The 13,984-nt window shown below is 35.7% G+C and overlaps 1 protein-coding gene across 1 annotated transcript in view; it reads left to right on the forward strand.

Annotated features, from left to right (window-relative positions):
* Positions 1 to 13,984, forward strand: part of LOC129001237 (tensin-1) — a 386,355-nt gene that overhangs the window by 199,423 nt on the left and 172,948 nt on the right. Inside the window, exons 3-4 of the mRNA XM_054428467.1 lie at positions 4,786 to 4,894; positions 6,489 to 6,526. Coding sequence (XP_054284442.1) covers positions 4,786 to 4,894; positions 6,489 to 6,526 — 147 coding nt within the window. The remainder of the gene's footprint in view (positions 1 to 4,785; positions 4,895 to 6,488; positions 6,527 to 13,984) is intronic.

The following is a 13,984-nucleotide window of genomic DNA, read 5'->3' on the forward strand; positions in this document are numbered from 1 at the left end:
AACCCCTCTATTATAACGATTTATAATATAACTTTAATTTTGAGTACATGTCATCACAAAAAAATTAATTAACGTACTACAGCAATGAACAGGGCAAGGAGAGTTATCATTCAATTTCGTTCATTTTCGTTAAATTTGAGTGAGTTGGTGACGTTTATGTAGAATGGTTAGTTACAACAATTATAGTTTTTAGGTATATTTACCACCTGTGATTTAATATTTTGTTACAATATCAGAGGATAAGTAATGTCAACAGAGCAATTGTTTAACATACTTGGTTAAACTAATTTTTGGGTTCGTTTGAATAAGAAAACTAACAGTAAACAGCAAAACTCCCTCTGCATAAGCTGGTACAGGAACTAACTCTAAATTCTTCAGCTGATTGAAGAAGATGAATTCTTAAGTGTGTTTTACTCATCGATGTATCCTTCCTCTCCTGCATCGCTAAGGTGGTAATACCGAGAGCAAAGCAGAGCATGCATAGTAGGTGTGGCAGGCGCACCTTCCCACCGGAATGTTGCTATGCAGCTCTGAAGTGCTCTACACTATACACCACTCTGCACATGTAATAGCTGTTAATTAGTGTCAAGTTGAAAGTAAATTCAGCAATGTTCCGTGTTTGTAGAGTAAAGTGGGATAGAATACATGGATTATACATTGGTCAGTTAGCAAACCTATGATTAATATAAAAACTATCTGCAAATGTGTCAGTAGATTCGAAAACAAAAGGTTCTACATGACAAAACCAAAACCTTATTGTAATCACATTATTCATAGCAATTTATTAATTAGCCTACTTATAAAACCATGGGAGAAGCGAAATAAAATTTGAACCTCAAATAATGGTTCCATTATTTTTTCTACATCAGAATTTACTTGAGAACATCTAAATCACGATCTTGTTGTTCGTACCAAACTGTGACCTTGGTAGAAAGAAGGCATCAATATTTGAAAGCCCAATAAACAAATAGCAGCTTGATCCACAATCCATCCCTTGTTTCGGGAAATGCTTACTGTCATATGGCAAGAGCTTATTGTCATCCATTACAAATATTACAACATATTACAAATATGTACCTTAACTTTCAAAACTTGAAATTAGTTAAATTTAAAATTACAAACAAGACTTTATATAGAAATCTTTAATGTACAAACCCAGGCATGAAATTTAAAATGTTAATTCCTCCATCCCGATGAACAAAACAACCGAATACATTCAAACCAGTTTAACCGATTCGCAGCCCACGTGTTCCAACAAGAACCGTTCTCGTTAAATGTGTCGAAGATCTTCTTTGATTCGCCGCGTTATGCGATTTCATTTACATTTATCGTCAGATCGACGCGGTCGTTATATTAAACAGCATTATCGCCTAACCATGGTTGTTTTGCATGAAGCCCGCCTTTTAATGTTCAAACTGAATGCCCAATTAATCACAACTTGTTATCGAAAATGCTCTATGAAGTACTTTGAACTGGATTGCAATCTTCCTGTCGCTGTTTGAGAGTTAGGTTTTGAAATTGTAAATGGTTGTTAGTCGAAATTATATCGATGTTGGCTACAAAAAACGTGTTTTATACCACCAACGTTCTACTTTTGATTGGAGAAATTTTGTCATGAATACAGTATATTACTCTTATAATAAAAATGGGAACGCAAATAAGATGTATGTTAACCTAAATATGAACAACAACGCTTCGATACTCCAAATTATTGTTAAGTTCAACAAAATAGATTAGAAAGAAATCGCAAATTTTTATGTTGTTGGAGTCAACAGTAGGAAAACTAATTTTTACCCACTAAAACCCCTCAAAAGCCCCCGTTTTCATCGTTGGATCGTAATCGGTCGCGGGTTTACGTCTTACCATGAAAACTATGGTAATAGCTTTTTCCCTGTATCAGAAATTTGTTAAAATGTGATGTTTGGACCACTTTCCATTAAAAGAGTTTGTGATGACCACTTGCGTACAGTAGACACTCAAAACATACTATTTGTGTAGCAATTGAAACAATCTGTTCCTGGGAAGATGACACAAATAAGATCCCGAAGGAGTGGCGATGATCCCATGGGAACCGGAGCAGCCGGGGTCATTGCGGCGACCTTAGTATCGTGACACCATTGTCTCCAGGGACTATTGTCTGGAGTCTGGGTGACTTCGATTAGAGTTGGAGGTACTGCACTTTAATTCATCTTGGGACATTTTCTCACTTTAAAGAAAAAAAATGTAAACCCACTTTTTATAATACATTTTTATTGTTGAGCTAAAGTAGTTTCTTTTTATCCGTAGAGTTAAAGGTAATATGCCGGAGTCAAAGACTTCCGCAATACATTTTCCCTTCATTACTTGGTTTGTTGGGTACGATGAATGAATATCTCCGATTTGAAAAAGTATTTGAATTCATTATAAAGCCCCTGAGCTACAAATATCGTCGTAAGAATAAAATACTTACCTCAAATAGCTCAATACTGAATTGTTCAATTGTTCAGTATTAAGCTATTTGACGTAAGTGATTTATTCTTACGAAAAAGTATTATTCAAGTTTATGATTTATTACACATTCAAGAACGATTTGTTCTACACCGCGATGGATAAGACCGACCAAAGACATAAAATGCAAAATGGGACGATAGTCAAGGAATATGAACAAAATAATCATATTGAAATTTGAAGAAGGGTCGAAATTTCAAGTGTAATGTTTTCAGTAGGACTTCTCAATATTGTTTTACCTGCATAGTGTTTGTTGTAGCTATCAAATTCATCAAGTTCATTTCAACTTACTTCTCTTTGTTTCAACCTACTATTATCATAGCTCCAATTTATTTTACCACTGATTCCTTCAATCTTTCTGTTTTTCGTTTTTTTCCCCACTACTCCTAGTAATCACTTCAAACATATCTTGTTTCAATGTTTTTATGATAAACAGTTGGGCAAAACACCACCTCAACCGGTTTATTTTCATCTCACAAGTCCGCCGAAACTGGCTCCGTATTATGGCCCCATTACAGCCCATATACAAGGAGGACTTGTTTAGCATACACAATTGGTACCTTGTATTTGCATTTGCATCCACATTTGTACTGTACATCTTCTTCTCAACAGGTTCACGTACAAGGAACAGTTTGTAATACCTTTCTGCTGGGAACGTGGAAGGAATTGGTTGTCATTTAAATGCGTTTTGCTGTCGAAACTAGCGGACTATAAATTCGGGAATGTGGGAAACGTTAGAGAGTTTATAGTGGAAGCTAGTTTTGCTGGTGAAATTTGGTTTATACGTATTTTAGTGTGAACTAAAACTAGGGCGTCGAAAGTTTGAACATATTTAAAAAGTGTGTATAGGCCTACCTACCTCTTGGTAGATTCTTACCTATAAACTAGCCGTTAAAGAAATCAATAGATCAATAAACACAATTGCTTGAACTGTGTGTAAACGACGAAAGAACACCCAAGATAATGCTGTTCTAGTTAATAGCAAAGCTACAAGAGGCGTCTCACTCATCCCACTCTTACCTTCTATTAATATTGGGTTTTAATTAACCTTAGTAGCGTCTCCATTTCATAAGAGTATTATAAAGGACTGTTGAATTTAATTTTACTTTTATATATTTATTTTCTTACACCCGATGAATTCCTTTAACACCAATTCTCTCTTTATATGCAACAACGCATAACATTTTAAAAGATCAAACACAACAAAAACTTAAAGCGTCTTTCACACTCTGAATTACTTTTTCATGCGTTTCAGTTTTAATCCGTCCACCATTAGGATTTCAAAGTATCAACTCAAGTAGCGATAACTGATAGCTGTTAGGCAAACCCGGTGGCTCGGTTTCGCAAGTTGATGACTGGTTTGACGATGGATTACTGTCGAGATATCGCATCGGATGTCACTTTGAAGAGTCACTCCACTCCCGGTGTTGAAGTGCTGGAATCAGATCACTCCAGCAGTGAAAGGGTTTGAAACCATAATGTTGCATAGGTTGAAACATGTTGTACAGCATTCAACCACTCGTCCATCCCGAGCCGATCCATGCATTAAATTGTTTAGAATATATTCACTGAATTACTACAGTACAAAGCTACGAGATAGTTAAGTGTATTTTCAATTCAAACAATGTCACATGTCTTGGCAGTTTGGTTTACAACCTCAATACAACGTACTATGTTGTCACACTGCCTTGCTAGTAACAGGATGTGCCGATAGTAGCGCTGCCAACCCTGCTGCAGCATGCAGAGCAGTGATAACGCTTGCATACTGATAGGGATGCAGTTTGTACACTCTTGTTCGAAGTCCTTTTAAGCATTTCCTAAATGTAATTATTGTTTAAGTCACGCTTTTCTTTGACTTAAGAGCAGTCTAAAGTATTTTTGGGCATCGATACACCTTTGAGTTTTAGTTTTAAAACAATATTGTCCATTTCCAGAAATGTCTGTCTTGGTGACTGAAAAGGGAGCAAAAAAACACTGCACTGTTGTTGTTGTTTTCCTTTTGTATTTTTAATAGTTTTAACGTCCATTCAAACAAATGTTATTAGTTCTTGATTATTTCTTGGCAGATGTGGGTAAATTAAGTCCTTCATAACAACATGTCGTTAAAGAGTTATTAGTAAGTTCTTACTCTAAAGAAGAGACTATGGATGCACACTTGGTCCAATAATTCTGCAGTGTGATTATTTATACAATCGGTCTTGTGAATATTAGTTGTAGCATATCTCAATTTAGTCCCCCTAACTCACTTTCGTAGACTGTAGTTTTGATAAATATTTAATCCACATATTTTGTTTGCAGCCCGAAGCGGACTCTCAGAACCATGCGTTTCGCAACAAGCAGTTCAAGCGGCCACGACCTTGCAATCTTTGTCACCAACCTATCCATCAACAGGGCTCCGTCTGCCGAGGTGAGTTCAAACTAAACACTAATTACATCATTCCATTGACTCTCTCATCATAATGCCAATATCTGAATCTTGTTTCGATGTGTATTTCAAATCCGGTTTTGTCTGAGCACAATACTTTTGATAAAACATAATCATTTTATTTACATAACCTTTGACTAGTGAGAGAAGTACACACCCCATCCTCATGATTCAACTGTATCCAGTTTTTAAAATAATAATTGGTATTATTGATCGAATAGAATGAATGATACATCAATGTATGTGATATCTTTGGTGTTAGTAACGATATTTATCATTCTGTTATATGAGTTTTACGTTTTTACAATTGCTGGGTAAGTTATGATAGGTCTTTAATCAAAGTTGAATTTTTTTCGGGTTAGCTGTACCAAAGTATAGTCAATCATATTACATGTGTTTTACGTAAAACTGTTTAACTGTTTTGCGATGGTAAAATAGGACAGTGAAATGAATTCCCTTTTTAAACTAATTTGAAACTAAAAAGAGTTCTGTTTTTCATTTGTTTACTTTACGAAATGCATTTTTTTAATAATGTTAACGAAGTGGATGTTTTCTATTAACGAGTCTCTAATACATTTGCATTTCTAGAGTATTCAGTGTAGAGAGAATGTAGAGTAGCACATAACCAAAATGCGAGAAAACCTGTCGAATTGCAAAAACTAATATAAAGTAAACATTCACTCCAGAAATCAACTTGGGTTGTGGTTTTCTATTAACGAGTCTCTAATACATTTGCATTTCTAGGGTATTCAGTGTAGAGAGAATGTAGAGTAGCACATAACCAAAATGCGAGAAAACCTGTCGAATTGCAAAAACTAGTATAAAGTAAACATTCACTCCAGAAATCAACTTGGGTTGTTCATAGTTCATCACATTACAGTTTCCAGGAAAATGTCCAAAAATTAAAACAAAAAAAATACGATGCAACAAAAGGTAAAAATTATCGAATCTGTCTCAACGTTCTTCACCCATCATTAATATCTTTTTCTCTTCATACAATCTAAATAATTATAGACCGCATAGTCTCATGCAAGGCTATAAATTTCTTTCTCGGCCACTTTTCTCTTTGTTTGGTCGATAACTCGTAACTTGGGATTTAGCAGCACAGACATGTCACAAATCGTCTTAAAGAAATTTGGCTTTGTTTTTGTCCTTATGTGGATTTTTTTTATTTAGGATGAGATTTTTAGTTTTTTACAATAAACCTTTCTTTACTATATGTCATTAAATTATTTGATCTTAAACAAATTAATATCAGTGAAGACGTAATCACAAATGTTGAAACCCGCTTTATAACATTTTTATATATTGATCTCAGTTTATATATATATATATATATTTATGACTATGAGCTAGGACCCTTAATAGCAATGGCTATATTTCCAGCACCTTGAATTGTATTTATTCTTTACTTATATTTATTATGTATCCAAGAAACTCGATAAGTTCTTAAAAGTGCAAAAAATATATAATTTTGCCTTCAAAATCTTGATGAGTAGTTTCTATTGTAAACCTAATGTGAGTGAATGTTTTTCATGCTATTATTTTATTAAAATAAACAATTTGTTTGTTTCAGTGTGCAAATACGTCTGTCACAAAAGTTGTGAGAGCAAGGTAAGACTCTATTACTCACACGATATAACTTGAAGATTGATCAAAATGTTTAATTAGTGTAGTTCCACATTTAATTATTATGTAATCTCGCGGTAAAGACTATCGGAGAGTTAACGCACTAAAAGAAACCGACGCCCTGAATTCAAGGATATTAGAGTACAAAATAAAACTATAAAGATCCTAAACATAAACAAATGACTTCACCATCCCGAATTTATACTAGTAACTGTAACATTTGGTTTGGAGTTTTTTTTTATTCCTTTAAAATACCAAAACAATCATGTTTGCTTTTGGGCTTATAATTATGATCCATGCTGTATAATGTTCCAATATCGTCTGCTGGTTAGATATCACGATTTATCTTGCTTGTACAGTGACATCGTATTCTCTTTATTATTAATGGCATACGTCCAGTTTACCAACAAATTGTATTGGATCGCAATACTGGAAGTAAGATCAATGTATTAAACCATTAACTTACAATTTGTTTCTTCTAACTACGTGTTATCCTCCCAAATTTGTCCTGCCCTATTTGTCAATAAAATTGTCTGCCGAACATAACCCTACTTGTGGAACGGAGGAACTGGGCCAAGCAAACGAACCTGCGTCTGTCGCATTTCCACAGCCTTCTATATTTTGTCGTCTTTGTGGATAACTACTGTATGAAATTACACTCATTTATTAAGCTGCAGTTTGAGTTGTGGATATCAGTGGTGAATCGAGTAGCTACTGTTGATCCCATATTTCTCCTAATCATAAATAAATATAATGGCATCCGCCCTCCGAGATAAAGCTATATGCATAGTTTGCTGTAAGAAAGTGACTGACAAGGGGGTGGAATGTGAAGATGACTGTAAACGTTGGTTCCACCCAGATTGCGTCAAATTGTCTTCTTCGGAATACAAGAAGATCGCAGAAGGAGTTACTAAAACTTGGAAATGTGGAAGAATCGACTGCCCAGTTTCTTGCGACCCTCTTCATGAATTGAATGAAAAACTATCAATGATTCTCACCAAGTTCAATACCTTGGTTACTAAGGAAGAAATTGGAGTCGCTACGAGTAGCATCGAAAGCAAACTGGAATCTCTAGCTGCAAAAATTGATGACTTCGAACCTCGATTAGTAGCAGTTGAAAGCAAATTAGAAAAATTAGCGGCTGTTGCTGACAGAGTTGACTCTCTAGAAACTGAAGTAAGATCTATCTCGGCCACGAATGACAACCCCTTGGAAATGGTTCTTAACGAAATTGCTGACAGAGAATCTCGTTCCTGCAATATTATATTATACGGGATCGAAGAAAAAAATAGTACCGATGTACAGGCTAGAATCACGCATGATAAAGGTCTAGTCTCTAAATTGGTTGAGTTTTTTTGTAAGTCTGACAATGAGCTGGAGTATAGCTTCTTTCGAATTGGTCAGAATTCTTCGGAAAGGAAGCCTAGACCACTAAAAGTGTGCTTCAAGGATCGATCTAGCGTTGCCACATTTACGAGAGAATTTAATGAATCAGCTCTCACTGGAATTGACTCAAGACTAGAGAATGTCAGTGTCTCCAGAGACAGGACTAACGAGGAAAGAAGGCACCTCAAGGAACTTCGTGATACTCTGGAGACGCGAAGGAAAAATGGTGATACTGATCTCACGATTAAATATCGAAATGGAGTACCTAAGATTGTTAAGATTAAAAAAAACTAGTCACGCCCGATCGCAACAACCTCCAAGCGTATATGCAAAACGTCAATGGACTCCGCACTAAGCTGGCAACTTTTAGGAAATTATTATCCACTGCTGTCTACGATATTGTTGCTTTGCTGGAAACTAATCTTTCAGATGACATATTAAATCAGGAAATTGTTCCTCCTCACTACAAAATATTTAGGAAGGATCGTTCCTGCATAACCAGCAACAAATGCAGTGGCGGAGGAGTTCTTGTTGCGATCAAATCAGAGTTGAAAGTCAAGGAATTGCCATCTCCCGTTCCCGATATTGAATGTATTTTTTTGAGTCTCCAGATAAACCCTCATATAAATATGCTTATTGTAACCTCTTACATACCCCCACAAAGACCATCGGCTGATTATGATCGCTTTTGTGAAGGTGTTGATGAGATCTTATCAACCGGGCCCAACTTCTCCATGTGTCTCCTCCTTGGTGACTTCAACCTGCCGCATGTAGACTGGACTGCCAATATAATTATGCCATCTTGTAACTCCTCTAGAAGACTGATAGACTTGGCAACTCTACATTCCCTTTATCAAGTTAACAATGTGCCTAATGCCAGGGGAGTCACTCTTGATCTGGTCTTTTCCTCGTCTAGTTCTACTAAAGTCTCACATGCATTGGACAATATTCTAACTCTTGAAGATATTCACCACCCAGCTTTATCTATCGATCTGAATGTGGATACCTTTGCCGATCAAAAAAGCACACTTTATGTCCCTGATTTCAACAGATGTGATCTTGATATGATATATCAGAGTCTCCTCAACAAATTGGGTACAGTCTACTATAGGATCCCAGGAATGCAAGACAGTATCTTCAGCTGGTTCTTGGAAACTATCAGATCTACAGTTCTACAGTTCACACCTATGAAGAAACTTGGGGCCACACGTTTTCCATGTTGGTTCAATGCCGAGTTGAAGAAACTAGTCGTGCTCAAGAAGTCACTTCATGCTCGGTACAAATATTCATTGCTACGCGCCGACTACGAGGAGTTCAGTAGAGCTAGAGCCAGGTGCAAAATACTTGCTGACAAATGCTTCTCTGATTATGTTGTCCATATAAACTCTTCTGTGCCTAGTAACCCAAAAATCTTCTGGAGCTTTGTAAACAAAATGAAGCGTGATAGAGACTCGGCATGCAGTTATACATTCAATGGACAGCATGCGTCTGATCCAGCTGAAACATGTAATCTATTCGCAAACTATTTCTCTTCTGTATATAGACAACCTTCAACTCCACCACCAGTGTATTCATTCGACACTCATCTCAACATTTCATCTTGCGTCTTATCCCCTGAAGATGTCTTGAAGAAACTGAAGTCACTGGATCCTCACAAAGGAATCGGGCCTGATGAAATACCTCCATCCGTTCTAAAACACTGTAGCGAACTCATTGCTCCCCAGCTAACTGTTCTTTACAATGACAGCTTAGCATCTGGTGTATTTCCTGCTGAATTTAAAATGGGCTTCGTAGTACCAATACACAAGTCTGCGTCTAAAGAGGAAGTAAAAAACTATAGACCCATTGTGATTCAGCCTGCACTCGCAAAAATCTTTGAGAGTCTCCTTCTTGATGCAATTAGTTTTCCCTTCAAGAGCTTGTTAAGTGTGGCTCAGCATGGTTTTATGCAGGGTAGATCTACAAACACTAATCTTCTTATTTTGCAACATCACATAATCACAGCATATTCATCCAAGGAGCAACTAGATTGTATCTATATTGACTTTAGTAAAGCATTCGACTGCATCAGCCACGACCATCTTTTGGCAAAATTAAAAGGGTATGGCATAGTCGGAAGCCTTTTGCGATGGTTTGAATCATATCTTAAAGACCGCACCTTAGCTGTCAAGTTTGCAGGAGCCAAGTCAATCCCTTTCCCTGCGGTTTCTGGAGTCCCCCAGGGTTCTCATCTAGGTCCATTTCTTTTCAATATATTTGTTAACGATGTTGTGGATAGTATCGACTCTCAGTGCTTGCTGTTTGCTGACGATATCAAGGTTTTCAAGTGTATAAAATCTCAGGCAGACTGTTCCACCCTTCAACAATGTTTGCACTCAATCGACAACTGGTGCCTGGATAACAGCATGGATATCAATGTTTCAAAGTCTGCAGTGGTATCTTATCACCGTACCGAGCAGCGTATTGACTTCTACTACACGATGAATAATGCCATCCTGCCACGGAAGAATGCCATACGAGACCTAGGAGTTTTAATGTCATACGATTTAAACCCAGATCTGCACATAAATACAATCTGCAATAAAGCCTCTAAAGCTCTAGGTTTTGTCATTAGATGTGGTAGATACGGACTTGATGTTAATGCTCTGAGAACTCTTTACATGACTCAGGTTAGGCCTGTGCTGGAATATGGCAGCTTGATATGGAATCCACATCAAATCAGCCACATATCAAGAGTAGAAAAAATTCAGAATCGCTTTCTTCGCTCTATTGGCGTCAAGTTGGGCCATGAATTCTATACAGTGCCGATTGAAGATATTCGCATCGATATGGGCCTTCCTCGACTGAGTGACCGTAGACAATCTGCAGACCTGTCTTTCCTCTGGAAGTTGTTGAACGGCGAAGTTGATGCTCCAGAAATACTTCGCCTAATTAATTTCCACGTTCCTCGACACTTCAGGCACATTCAACTCTTCAACAAAGCTTCTTTTTCTACAAACTACGCCTTCCACAGTACAATTCCACGGCTACACAGAATTGGAAATCAAGCATGCCAACATGTTGACGTGTTCACCTGCAAACTGAAAGCCATAAAAAGTATCATAGTTTAAGTTGTTATTGTTATTGTTATTTTGTTGATGAGAAATTGTCCTGAGATCACTGTCCGGAATTTGCACCTTGTTTGTTGTTTGCACATTCAGATAAATTTGTATTGCACTGTTAAAATTTTTCACTTAGTTTACGTCACTGTTATTAATTGTTGTCATTTTTTCTCTTTTTTTTGTCTTGTCTGTCAAATATATTTATATTTTTGCTTGTTATTGTTATTATATTGAAATATTTATCAATTGTTATCTAGTTTTGGTAATCGTATTTTTCTCTAAAAATGTTTATGCTTGTTAACTAGGATTTATAATACGCATGATCCAATTTTTGTTAAAGCATTTTTGGACAATTCTGTTGGTGTCATTTTTTCATGTTAGCAATCTTTTTTTTCAGCAAGATGAATCTGAATCTGACTTATATATATTTATAAATATTTTATTGTATTGCCCTCATGTATTATCGATTGTAAAAATGGTGTTTACCGTATGATAAATAAATAAAAATATCCGTGTGGGAATTTCGTTTTTATTAAATGGTTGGTCAGGCAACTTAATACAAAGTTAATTTACTTGACTTGTTACCGAAGTCGAACTAATTGTCTTATAAATTTCTTTAACATGAAATACTCACCTTCTCTTTGTATTTTGATAAGTTTACTTACAGCTTTTATGGGCTCCGAACCACTTTGTCGTATTATTACAGTGTGACGTAATTTGTCCCTGATAGGATTTAAACTGAAACATTCAGTTTTAGGCTATTAGAGTAAAAAAGCCCTTTTTAATAGATATTAATACGATTTTAATAGATATTTTTAGGCGTGCACAATGCAAATACTATATTTTGTGAATTTAATATTTTCCTTCTTTACAAACAAGTTTACTCAATTTTACGTCTTAGTTTGTATCGATAACGTAATACAAATGTACCAAAGTAAATTCTCTAAAAACCAAAAAGTGTGTACCCGTTAACACAAACGTCACTCTCGAACGTTGCCCGTTTACAATGACGAAGTACACGGCACACCTGGGCGCTTTAGCCACAAATTTGTCGCCATTTGTATTCTACTGTGAGTTACTGTGTCGGTTGGCGCCTAGTATATGGCTAACTGTGTAGGCGGACAGTATATGGCACAGTCCACATGTTGCTGTCCCATAAGTCTGTGTAAGTGCCTGCGTTAGCTAACGAGTACGGGGTTTCTAAGTATGCTTGCCTCAGTTTTAACCGGGTAACGCAAATTACCGTTTAAAATGTATGTAGAAAGTATGTAGGTATTTTACATATTTAATTATCTTTTGTTTTAAGTGCAAGATCTAAACCACTGTATCTAATGTAAATTACATGCAAATAAAAAACTGAAAACAATTCAATTTACATGAAACAATTTACAATTTACTCTGCAGCTAGTACATCATCATGACTCCAGAGTCGGCATGTATATTAAAAATTTTAATGTGAAAATGGTCATTGTGCTTTTTTGAGGATTGTGCCTTTGATTGTGTCGTATGAAGAATTTCTTAAAGTAGCAAAACTAATATACCAACACTTGTGCTTCACAAATCAAATAAAAAACAATTGTAAAATATGTTATTTACTATGTGCTCAAAAAAGACTCATGGGCGAGACTAAGTAAATATATTATTCATAGTAAACATGACATGAACCTCACGTTTTTTTTTTTTTTATGATAAAATAAAACATCCCTAACCTTTGGTTGGAAACATTAATAATTTTTATTGAAATGAATTACAACTGTAATAATATACATAACTTATTTCTATTCTCTCCAAAATTAGATATCTTTCTGATTTCCTAAAAGTGTTTAACTAGCAAACTAATTAATTAATCCATCGCAAAATGTTTTACTATTGTACATTGTACAATACTATTGTAGTTTATACCACTGTTATACTATTGTTAGTAATGATCTACTAGACTGTAGCAGAATGGTAAAACAAAATTATATAGCTAAAAATAACAAATACTTTGATGCATTCATAAGCCGTATCCAACGATATAAACAACTCATGGATCGCTGGCTCAGTGTTGGCCGCGCGGTCCGACGTTCCCCCACTCTCTACTGGCAGAAGCCGGCGCAGCCCATTCACCTACCGTATAAAACACACCTTTTTAGATGCTGCTCTGTTTAAATATGTAGAGATGAAAAATTGGTAATGCATGTAAAACCCTTTTTACAATTAAAAACTTAATGTATGTTTTGTTTCTGGCATAGAATAACCCATTTGAACTCTTTAAAACTACACATTCACTAAACTTGATTTTAGATGTTTTTTTCAAACAACTGACATGACTAGTTCAAAACTATGCATGGTATAATAATAGGTAATTGCAAACAAAGGATAGTAAGTACAAAATTTGTCATTTCACACTCGATTTATTAATGAAAACAACATTAAATATTTTTGAATAAAATAGTTTTGGTGAGATTCTGTCGCAGACATATGTTAGGCGTAAACGTGATACTTTTTCGTTTAGTTGAGTGGTGGCAATATATTTTAATAAAAAGTTTACAAACAAACTTAATTAATTGCAATTCATGGGTGTCATCCCCAAAAGAAATATTCTCGTCGTGCCCCTTAAAAATAGTGCCCACAAAATGGGAACACGCGGCTACAAATAGTATTTTTGTGTTAAAGTTTCCTTTATATTGAAGCTGACAAGTTAATACAATGTAAACGTACTTAACTACATAAAAAACGTCTTCGTGTGCCCTAATGAGCTTACCTTTAGTTACATACTGTAATCAGTCAGTTGAGTATAATAACTCAAATTGTCTTTTCCTTTTTTTTGTAGGGATTTATTGCACAAGATGTGAATAGTACATTATACCTAATGAATATCAACCCGACCTACCATCATAACCTATAATGTTGACTGACCTCTGAGAAAATAAGCCCGGACGCATTTATTTCATTGTGCATGTTTTACAATGTA

Source organism: Macrosteles quadrilineatus, unplaced genomic scaffold, assembly GCF_028750875.1.
Source record: "Macrosteles quadrilineatus isolate MER2022 unplaced genomic scaffold, UCM_ALF_1.0 Scaffold_8__2_contigs__length_117827958, whole genome shotgun sequence".
Classification (NCBI taxonomy): domain Eukaryota; kingdom Metazoa; phylum Arthropoda; class Insecta; order Hemiptera; family Cicadellidae; genus Macrosteles; species Macrosteles quadrilineatus.